The 12,044-nt window shown below is 35.9% G+C and overlaps 1 protein-coding gene across 6 annotated transcripts in view; it reads left to right on the top strand.

The window, feature by feature from the left end:
• megf11 (multiple EGF-like-domains 11) overlaps positions 1-12,044 on the top strand; it is a 180,930-nt gene that overhangs the window by 34,668 nt on the left and 134,218 nt on the right. For all 6 annotated transcript variants that reach the window (XM_038268941.1, XM_038268939.1, XM_038268938.1 and 3 more), the window contains exons 2-5: positions 372-496; positions 3,675-3,789; positions 5,871-5,972; positions 6,389-6,489. In XM_038268941.1, coding sequence (XP_038124869.1) covers positions 3,683-3,789; positions 5,871-5,972; positions 6,389-6,489 — 310 coding nt within the window. In that variant the 5' untranslated portion in view covers positions 372-496; positions 3,675-3,682. The remainder of the gene's footprint in view (positions 1-371; positions 497-3,674; positions 3,790-5,870; positions 5,973-6,388; positions 6,490-12,044) is intronic.

The following is a 12,044-nucleotide window of genomic DNA, read 5'->3' as shown; positions in this document are numbered from 1 at the left end:
TTGTAATAACACTTGCCAAAGCTTTGTTTGATAATGTGATCTCGTCACATTGTTGACAACCCACTTGTAGTGTGTGAAGTGTGAGGTTCATTTTATCAGCCGCTCTTGAGCTTATGTAGTTTATTTTTTTATTTTATTTTGTGATTGACCTCGTGTGTGTGGATAGCAGGTAGGTGGGAAGAGTGAGAGCTGCGTGGTTGGCTGTGAATCCTGCAGGCTGGAAACTAGCTTTTCACTTTCGTGAACTGTTTACCTGTTGATCCCATGAGAAAGAGCTAACTTTGTGTGCATGCATTGGTTTGAGCATGAGGAAAAAAGAAAGCGTCTTGAGTGTCTCATCATGAGCTCATTAGTCTTTTTCTCTTCTGTAGATCATCGACCTGTCATCACCTCGCCACGCGAATGTCTGTGCAGCAGCACTTCTGTTCCTTTGAGCTCTCAGAATCGCACTAGCAGCCTTACAAAAACATCCAGGGACTGCAGGCTGTAAGATCAGGTGAGCTTAAGGGCACATGCCTCAGGCTATTGGATCTGTTTCTGTTTGTTACTTTAAGCACACTTTGGTATCTACATTCTTTTGGCGATTATCACAATACGAGCTTCTCAATGTATCCGTGCATATTTTTAAAAAACTCAAACCCTTCCCCTTGTGGGTTTATTCCCTGGGCTGTGTAAAAAGGGGAGCACCAAGGTTTGAAAAATGTGGCAAGTTATGAAGTATTCTGCTTGTCGGCAGTCATTAAGAGGCATGACTCAGGTTGGCTGGTCTAATCAGGGAAACTCTAAAAGCTTTCCAGTCCATCAAGCAGTGGTATTTAATTGAATTCTTTCTCAGAAAAGACTCGAATATGAGTCCAGCCATGGCCTGTAACGTGCATATCTTTTGATCAATCATCCTGTTAAGGGAAGGAACGTGACTATAATCTCTGCTTGTTCAGATTAACTGCTACTTAGAGAAATGGAAGGTCCAATTGATTTTCTTTCACATGTGAGTGAGCTGCATGTGGCTTTCGATAAAAGAATATTATCAGAACGTGTGAAAGCCAGTGTTATTAAATAGAGTCACTCAAAAATCATTGACCACATGTTTGAAAGACACTGATTCAGCTGCACCTGAATGTCATTCAGCCATTAACGAATGAATCATGCTCTGTCTCTTGCATTTTTCTTCTCTGTAATTATATGCAAGGGTGGAATCCATCATTGTCATCTGATCGTATACACCGCGCTCTTGCTTTTGTTATGCATCTTAGGAAAAACATCCTGCTGAGCTCTGCAGGTATTTTCTAAACAGTACATATGCATGTTATTGAAGTTCTTAATGGAGGCAAAGAATACAGAAACTTCCTTGCAGGGAAACTTCCGCAACTGAAAAAAGGCTAAAATTAACATGTCCATGTTTTCTTGGATTTTGTTTGGAGATACACTGATCAGAAATACAGTATGTGGTATTTCTGTAAAGAGCAGTTTAAAAAAGGATTCATGTGTGTCTGGTCGCAGAGCACTGGCCAACATAGTGTGAATTGTTCGATTGAAAATAATAGGGGTTTATTTTTTCTCTCAGACCAGATCATTGTAATGTACTTTTAAAACCTGTTACCACTCCCTCTAAAGTGTATTCACTGCAAAAACCATCTAGATTTAAGTCTTAAAAATTCTTAAATTAGGTGTGTTTACCCTTAATTTAAGCTGATAAATAAAATTATTTGCCAATGGAATTAGTATTTTTTATGCCTTAAAAAAAAGATAATTAGGTAATATGCACTTTAAATAAGACAATGCTGTTTTTTTTTTATTACTTTAAATGTAAATGGTCTTGTTCCATTGGCAAAGTGTGTCACTAACTTATCTCCTAATTCAAGAAAAAATGCACCAAATTTAAACAAAATGACTCATTTAGATATCCATTTTTTGCAGTGTTGTCACCTGTAAAAAGTATACATAAATTAGATATACTGTAAGTACAAAGACCTGGTTTCTCTGTAAATGTAACACTGAACTTTTGAGTTTAGAGTTTAAAAAAAATATTTTATACAGTCGAAAGATTTTCACAGAATTGCTTTTTTGCTATTAACCTAATTGTAAATGCATTAGAATGGATATAAACTTATGAAACAATTGATGCCAGGTAGCGTCCACATTTTTGATCAGTAAATCAAACATTATTTGTCATTCTCCATCAGTGCGGTTAGATTTGGAGAGACAGTAGGAGGACGGAATTGGTTGAGCAGAAACAATAGAAGCTGGCATGCATTTTATTTCAGCAGTTTGGGAAAATTCTGAATTATAATGGACTTGTGATGTTCTTATAGCAAAAATAATGAACCTTATGATTTTACAACGCAGTCGTAAGTTATTTAAACCACCTACTGTGTATTTCCAGTTGTTACATAAAGTATAAAAATAGCTGATTTTAAACGGTAAAAAGTAAATGGCCTGTACCAAAAATCTTCAGTGCAGCTGTTTTCTCAGAAAAGGTATTATTAGCACAGCCGAGTAATGATGTTTGTTTCATTCACTAACTAATAAAATCTCAAATTTCTATTGTTTATTTATTGCCTTTGTATTTCTAATTTTATGAATTAATATTTCTTGGGGTTTTAGAGTGAACTTAACATTCATAGATGTTTTTTTCCCTTCATCGTAATTTTGTCAAATCACAGTTATGTGGATTAGATTTTTTTTTTAAACCATATGCCATATTTTTGCCATTTTTTATTATTAACTTAGCATTTTGTCTTTTATTCATGGCCAGCTACTGACAGTGGCTAGATGGATTATTTTTTGCTGACACAAGTATTTTTTGATGAATTCATTATTCTACCTATTTGTTTGCTATTTCCAGAACTTTATATTTAAGCACTTTGCTTATTCATCCCAAAATTCAGGTAGTTAACACTAAGTGCTGAGGCGGCATTATAGATTGCTGTACTTTGTGTAGATCAGCAAGTCTATCAACTTTTAACTTTATATCGGAGTGAGATCATTATGATCACAAACCGTTGTGATTCTGACATTTAGTTTCAACCCCACTAATTCCAGTGAAAATATAAATGGACAAGTAGTTCTTTTTGGAAACATAATTAATTTCCTGTTAAGTATTTTCTGACTAGTTAACTAAATGTGTGTTTAACTTTGAATAATTGTACAGTTATTATAAAAATAATGCATAATACAAGTGAACACCCCTAAAAAAAACAAAAGTCAGTTATAACTGTGGTTATGAGTGCATAGTCCTACTAAGCATCTTTTAATTCTGTAAATGAACCCTTACTATGACACTTCTGAGTTACATTCACAGAAAGGAGATTTTGATTTGTTGTAAAAGTATGGAAAGAAGTACTGTGACATTATATCTTATACTGGATGAACTGTTAAATTCTTTTCACTGATCCTCATTTTTGGTCTTTCCAGCTTATTTAAAACAAGAGCTATAATATCTACTGTTAATTCAGCTGCAGTATCTTCAGTATTTGTCATGTTTGACTTTATTTAGAGACAAATGTTTGAGCAAACACACTGCCTGAATCATCTGCTTGAAATACTTTTACTCATCAAAAACCAAACATTTTTCACTGATTCATGTTAGGATTTTCTCTCTTCCATCCAGCTGTAAATGTACTTATACTTTATGTCATTTTTACGTACGTGTTTGCTTTTTTGTTTCCTCTCAGAGAGAAGGATGGGGTCACTGTTTGGCTGCCTGGCTTGGCTCCTCATCTTAAGCTTCACCACTAGTGCGTTAAGTCTCAACCCTGATGACCCAAATGTCTGCAGCCACTGGGAGAGGTGAGCATAGTTTCTTGTTTACCAAAGAAAATACAATGGTAGTTTGTTGAAATAAGAAAGTTTTATGGGTCTTTTTGCTTACTATACATGCTTCTAAACAGCAGTATTGACCTCGTGCAGCTAAGGAGAGGGATGGGAGGAGTTTAAGGCTTCAAATGGCATATGCAGGCAGATTGATCAGTATAAATTCATTCCAATCAATCATGACAGCCTAAGTGCCTGAATAATAATAAGCTGTGCTGGGCAGTGTCACCTGAAAGAAATAAGCAGCAATAATTTCTGTCCTTAAGGCAAAAGGGTGGAACGAAAACTGTGAAGATGTATTATTGGGATGATTGCCCGACCAAGGTGAGGGTACTTTGGATTTGTGGTTCCACCTTGTTGGCATCAGAATGAATTTCCTAAGTGGGTCTTTTCTGTGGCTATAAGGGGCTCCAATATCCTCAGGCTTCGGTTGCATACAACATAAAAATTGACTTTCTTTGTATATCAAAGTCATCACTATACTTTTAGTTAGGCTGTGTTAGGTCCAATGTTCAAACATAGATCAAAGGCAGACAGCTACTAGCTCTACTGTAATTGTACAAAATTTGAAAATATAAAGATGTTTCTATAAGTTTAAATTCAAAGAATCAAAATAAAGTATTTTTCCCCCCCTATATATATATATAGAACTAAAATAAAATATTATATTTAAAAAATTTGGGTAAACTTTAATGTTTCACCTGGCTTAGATTAAGCTTTTTTTTTTTTTTTTTTTTTTTTATAATTAAACCTAGATTATGGTATATCGGCCATCTTTCCTGAGGTTAAACTCTATAGAAATCAGCCAGATAATCCTGAAATTCAAAGCAAATTCACAAAGCAGCTTTAAGTTTGATTTTTGTCTACATTTTTCATTTAGTATCTCAGATGTTCGAATGAAATTGCACTAAATACACCCAGACTCAGACTTTCCAGTTGAGTCCAGCACATGAAAGCATTATGCAGTTCTCAGATTTGTCTCTTCATCCAAAAACACAGCAGAAGCAGAACTAATCACAGAGATGTGGAAAACAATAGCGGGTACAGATGTATCTCCTTAACACAATGTGTTAACCCTAAAGTATTAGGTGTATGTACCTTTTAAGGCAGTTTTAGCAGTTTACTTCTCTAAAATGTGAGAAAAATAGTTTGAACAAAGTTACTTGGTCTTGTTCTTTAACCCGTCATGACAACCAGTTGTAGTTTTTTTTTTTTTTTTTTATAATGTATATCAATAATTCATTGTGTTTGGATTGGTTTCTTTAAAGTCTATTTTTTAGAGCACCATTAATGGCAAAGTTGGTTTATTTTTGCTTTGTAACAGTTTAGAATTGAAAAAGTACATTGCTTTGAGGGTATGATTAAATAGGAAAGTGTGAGGGAAATTCTCTTGTTCAAAGCAATGCACTACTCTACTCTAGATTTCTATGTTGACCAACATCCTTATGAAACACATTTGTTAGTTTCCTAACTACTCTAGTTTGTTCTTGTTGATGCATAGATATGAACACTGGGGCCAGTATTGATATCATATTCATATTGCCGTTGTGGCTGATAAATGTTAGTTAAGAGTGTTACATATTATTTATTTTCTTACCCTTTGGTCACCATGAAAAACCAACTGTATTGCTGGGATTGCTTATCTGCTTCAGTTTAACAATCACAATCCTGCTTTTTATCACTATTACTGATATATGATCAAACATATCTTGAAATCGCTATATCTTCTTCTAACCCATGTTTGAGTTTTTGCCTGGCTACAACAGTTAGCTCTTGATACCCAACATCATCATGCACATTATTAATTGTTCATTATAAACTGATCGCAGAAATATTTGTTATCAGTTATTGAGTGTCACTCTGGACACTTCTCGCCAACCTTAGCTATCAGATTAGGCATTGTTAAACAAACTAAAGTTACAACAATAGAAAAATGGATGAATCTTCTCTTTATAATAACAAAAAATGTGACTACAGTTTTATTTTTTCTTCAAAACAGAATATAGCTTAATTGGAATCCATTAGTCTACTACTTATCTTGTATTTTGATCTTTCAGCTATGCAGTGACTGTCCAGGAGTCCTATGCTCACCCATTTGACCAGATCTATTACACCAGATGTACAGACATCCTTAATTGGTTTAAATGCACCAGACATAGGTAAGTTTATTTAAAAAAGAATGTGTGATTTTCTTTTTCATTCAGTTCCTGTAACTTTACTGTTAAGGGTAAAGCTAAAATGAATGTTTTTGTTCCGATGTGTCACTGAGAAAAGGTCAGAAGCCTTAGGTGGTAATCACCCGGTGTCAAAGATGTTGCTCTGTTTAAAATGCTTCATAGCGTCATAGCATCCTTAAAGCATAAATTACACTCTCTCTGTTAACTGTTTATGTAAAAAAAACATTTCTAGTAACTCTGATTCCTCTCTGCATAATATCGTTTTATTGTTTTCTCTCTATAATTTTTCCATTTATGAGTAAATATCAATTAATGTTTACCTTTTATATATTTCCTGACCTTCAGATGTGGAACTTTTTCGAGTTCATGCAGCTGTCTCTGTGTGTCTAATTTTCCAGGATCAGCTATAAGACAGCTTACCGGCGGGGAGTGAGGACCATGTATAGGCGCCGCTCACAGTGTTGCCCTGGTTACTTTGAAAGCGGAGACTTGTGTGTTCGTGAGTGTCATTATTTTCCAACACCTTTGTCCTTCGGATGACATTTCACGTTACATCTTATACCTCCTTAGAAAGAGAGTAAATATTAGAACTGATCTAGTTACTGTTATTGGCATGCAGATACAGCTTACTGTGCCATTTCTCCATTTGGATTCTGTTTAGCTTGCTATAAGATTACATTTTCCCCTAATGCAAAATAATTTATTTTTAAATGATCAAGTTTGATTCGATTTCACATAATTTTTAAAGATTGCACTCCATTTCATAACCCGAGCCTGGCAAATACTTTACTGTATGAGGAAGTGCAGTTTAATTGAAGTTGTTTAACAATGACAAAAATTAACGAGCCATGAAGGAGCTGGTTAGAAACTGAAGAGGTATAGCTCCCAACATAAAATTGCTGCAAAATTCAATAACTTGAGAAGAGTAAAACCCTAAAAATTAGAGTGTAGCAGCACCCTGATAACGATCCTTCACTGTCATTTTTATTGCTTTATTAATACTTATTGAGTTCTATTTCTACTGTCTTACATCAAACTGAATCTCTTTGCATTTTAGTCAAATAAAGACAGAAGCCGTTACAGTTGCCTCTGAGAGTAATGTTTTTGATATTCACGCCTTACCTTATGTTTTATTCTCTTTAGATAAGATAGAATTAGAATTACTCTAATACTTTTCTACATCTTTTGCAGCTCAAGGGGCTTTCTGATACAATGACTGCAGCCATGTGGGTTTGCTCTTTGACCACGGCTGAGCTTGTCCTTGTCAAGGCTTTAATCGCCTCAGGGTAGCATGTTCCCAGGAAGCCAGCCAGCAGAGAATGCAAGAGGGTGTGATTATATGGTGGTCTTAAGGAGTGAGGTGCAGACTGATCAATATTGCATTCATTAGGCATTTAAGTGACAGCGCATGCATTTGTTTATTAATGGGCTTTTCAGGGTGCTAAACAGGGGAATCTACAAACTAAGATTGTGCCTCTAGAATTGGCCCTACTCTTTACATGTTTTGCTAATATATTAAAGCTATGTGAATACTTACCTCTCTAATCCAATGTCTGGGAGGTGCAGTTGATAGAGGTCAGGAGAGCAGGGTTGCTTTCTGCTAAGTTTGCAAAATGGTCTCTTTTAATCCTTGCTCACTTAAAACCAGGATTAAGACGTGTCTTCTTCAGTCAGCGATACAACAGGAAATTATTGTGTTTGCTTAAAACAAAGTGAAACTTACTATTTCAAAACCTTTTAAATATATGAGTCTGAATCCCATGTTCAGTAGTATCCCTACATTTATCCCTGGATTTAGTCCAAAGTCTACATTCATGTACAGGCCTGCCTCTCCTACCATTTAGACCTGGCACTACAATTTATTCAGAGCTGTTGGAGATGTATAGCATTCATATTATTATGTAGGGAGAGCTATAGATTGAAGTTCTGCCAAGGTCTTTAAATTGAGATTTTTCTCATCGAGATTAAAAAAAGCAAACATACCGACACAAGGGATTTTTTTCGAATTGCATATATGTCAACATTCACAGTGAAATAGATTTTGTTGCACTTTGTAAGTTGAAAATATTATATTTAATGAAAAGGATATTGTTTTAAAAAGTCAGTCAAAAAATTTGCTCATTGTATTTAACTAATTCATTAATAAATAACCTTGGAAATTTATTAAAAACTAAATTAAAAAAGCACAAACATTTTTCTCTTGAAAAAAAATACAGAAAATTATCAGCCGTAGAAACATCTAGTGATACTTCATAATTTTGCTAGAAACATAATTTAATGTAGTAAATATTTCAATGCAGGGACAAAACTGACTGACACTTTTTTGTCAGCATGATAAACTTGGTGTCTTGTTTTCAACTACATGAAAAATAATGTCTAATGTTTCAGCTTCACTCTGCACAGCTGCCCTCCACAAGACAGCCATCAGAGCGCAGCACAGAGTAGTTCACATCACAGACAAACAGGAAGCTGCAGCAGAAAATCAAATCTTACTATGAAATTCTTTGTAAAGGGCGGGGTTCTCTAAAGTATAATACATGAATATTATGTATATAATAGATATTTGCAAGTAGAGCAAAAAACAACAATGGATGTAGGACATGTGGGTTAGGACTGTGGGTGTGGCTAAGTAAGAAATCAGAGATAATGAACTAAGGTCTATACGTCTGGCACACAGTAATTTAAATGAGCAAAACCTTATTCTTAAGATTGGATCCAGGCATCCCAAATTATCCCCTGTGTCTAACATCCTTGGAGATCTCCTCAAGAAACTAAAACAGCATTAGTTTTTGTTGATTCCCTTTATGTATGAACTGATGTGTTTCATTGGGATCAATTGCAAATCATGGGTCTACATTTTATACCAGATATTTATATATTGTATATTTGCATCGTATGAAAATAAATTAGACTAAACCTATCATGTATCAGTTAGGAGTACCAAACAAGAAAGGATAAATTATTCATTTAAACAAATTGGGAAAGTTTAGATGATGGTATGACATCTTTGTATTCTGAAGGTGTCATTTAACACATCTGAAATAATTGAGTGAAACTCAATGCTTCCTTATATGATGTCATAGGGGGAAAAAAGAATAGTGATCACCCAAGATATCAATTAGAGAATTGTGGACCCCTACAAGTCTGGTTCATTCTTGACTGCAATTTACAAAAGCCTAAGGGTGCCATGCTGAAAAGTAATAACAGCATGAGGAATCCCCTCAGTCGATTATTCAGGGGTGAGATGGGTGTATACAGCAGAGATAAATGGGTTTTGCTGCAAACTTGCTTGTAAATCCTGGAAGAAAAGCAGAAGACCTTGTAAAGTTACTGGTTAAAGACCATGTAAAGTATGAATAAATATTTACCCTCCCTTTGTCACACCACAGAAATTTGTTTTATGAATCACCCATCTAAATTTGATTGATTAAAAACACAACTAAGCATAAAAAATTAGATCTCAAAAGTAATGAAAAAACGTCAGTTTTCGCTGCTGTGTGACGCTGGGGGTGTGTCCGCTAGGGCCGCTGAAACCGAGCCCACATGCTATTCTATTCACTGCAACAGTTTTAAAAAACCCTAACCCTAAAAATTATGCTCAACATTATATTTGCTATCTGGATTTCAATTCAGTAGAAGCTTTGAATGTGTGTGACTAAGGGGGGGAATAGAGGAGAATCGCTCTGCTCTCTGAATGCATACACGGGTTTGTATGAGTCCTTTTGCTTTGGAGGAGGGAGAGGCTCACTCACTGTTTGCTGAAGACTATAAACTCGCAGCGATTGGTGCACGTGGTGTCACCAAAGTCAGTCTACCAAGACAGACAAAGCTCGCTAGATTTGTCGCTATTCGCTTAAAAAAAAAAAAAAGTTGCTATAGAGATCCAAAAAGGCTCTGAATTTATAAACAAATTACGGTACTTAAGTTGGCAACAATTCAGTGCCAGGCTTGCTGTTTTTTTTTATACTATTGGCCCAGCAAGGGGCAGGCCTATGCTGAAGGAAGCCTCATGGAGACATGAAGTTGCAATTTTAGACACACCCAAAAAATTTTGCAACTCCAGAATAATGAAACTCAATTAAAATTTTAGTGCAACATTGACATGATAAAAGATTCTGACACTTTTTAAACATGTAGAACAATACATTTATAATGTCTTTAAAAGAAAATTGGGGAATTCTCTTTTCATGGTATTTAATTTTCCCTGGTGTAATGAGTCCTGTGCTGGCATACCCAGAATAAAAGAAATCATTCCTCCATAAGCAACGTGACAAAGTAGTTGAATGATAACAAAGTTAATATTTGGCAGTGACCATCACAAAGTCCCATTAAAGGAGTCATAGAAGGCAAAACCGAGTTTACATTGTCATATATAAATAACTATCGTTATTCATCTATGATGTAAACAGTGGACGTACAGAGAAGTTCAAACCCCATCGACACCTCCTTTCTCTGCAAATCTCACAATTCTAGACTTCCAACATAAAACGGGCGAATCCAAACGAAGCCCCGAGTTGACGTAAACTCCGGGTTCTGGCCTATACTTTTGTCACGCCCCAAAATTGACATACAGACCAGCCCACTGGTTCGCTGGCTGAGAGGGGGGGTGTGGTGTGTGAAGTGTCGACTGCTTGGCCTCTGACTGAACCAGACCTCCGGCTACCGTCCCCGGGTCGGGTTTGGTCGCTCCGTCCCCTGCTTACTCCCTGCCCCGGCCCGCAGGGTTCCCGGACCAACCAATTGCATGGTGTGTTTGGACTAAGTGCTGCACTGTAGTTGATCAAAATCCCGGACGATTTTGAAATTCCCCCCTGACATTTTTTTAGGTATGAAAAGTAGGACATGTCCGGGAAAAAGAGGACGTCTGGTCACCCTACCATATCAACAATTTTGATGTTTCAGTGAGTGCTTGTTGCTATGATGCGTCTTTGCTCAGCAGCTTCGCTTGTTGTAAACCAACCAATCAGCGCACAGCTCATCTAAATATTCATGAGCATACCATAAAAGGAAGAAAACCTGTTGTTTCATTCTAGGGCTTTTAACCAGGCTTGCATTAGGTATCATAGAACAGCAAATACGCCATTTTTAGCCCCACCAATGTTACACATCCTATTCAGAGACCTTAAGAACCAGCACCAAATACCCTATAGAATCATTCTATCACCCCTTAAGCAATACTGAAAGGTGAGTGTTAGCAAGAAATATACTACTCTGACTTGATCAAACTGGTTCTGTAGGGCATATTTCCCTCAAACTACTTTGAAGGGCTTGTCAAAGGATTCCCAAACTATTTAATCTATCATTCTATTTTTACGTAATTTTACTAAATAACAAGGGAATTTATTAACTTTTCTTAATGATCAAACAAGTTTAAATTTTAGTCTTATTCTTTTCCAGATAGTGAGGAATAAATACTCTTTAGGTCTACTTTGCTTCAAGTTGGTTTCATTAAACCCCAAAGAGCTTAAGGATTTTTCCTTTTCGGCCCTGTCTGTTTTTATCCTTTATTGTCATATGATATAAAACCTGCACTCCCATTAGCTCCAATGAGTTAAAGTTAAACTTCATCTGGGGATGTTGAGACCACCAAAATGTCTAAACAAATACACACTAAACCAGCAAATAATCTCTAAAGATGTTAATCTTCTTTTGTCTGCTGTTTTCTATTATTTCATTATTTTTGAAAGGATTGTTTGATTTTCTTAACGCCCTTTGGACCAACATGAACTTTGATCTGCATATCTTTAATTAGAACTCCAAGTTTCCAATGAGAGATCTTTATTATTTCTTTGACCTTTGATCTGTCGTAAGTCATTACCTTAATATGTTACCGACGGATGAGGAGAATGTAAGGAACTCATTTCCCCCCTAATAAGCATGATTATTACAGTTGTGCACAAAGAAGAGAGAGGAACTCACTAATGACAAGAGCTTGTAATATCTTCAGAGGCTTTGCAGAGCTGCTTCTCCCTATTTTTACAAGGCATTAAGGCCAGATGACTTCTGCATGACTCTTCCCTGACGGTGCTCAAACTTAATTTCTAAATGACTTTG

This window comes from Cyprinodon tularosa, unplaced genomic scaffold (genome assembly GCF_016077235.1).
Source record: "Cyprinodon tularosa strain WSP-4 unplaced genomic scaffold, ASM1607723v1 ctg71, whole genome shotgun sequence".
Taxonomy (NCBI): domain Eukaryota; kingdom Metazoa; phylum Chordata; class Actinopteri; order Cyprinodontiformes; family Cyprinodontidae; genus Cyprinodon; species Cyprinodon tularosa.
This window is presented reverse-complemented; position numbering and strand designations above follow the sequence as displayed.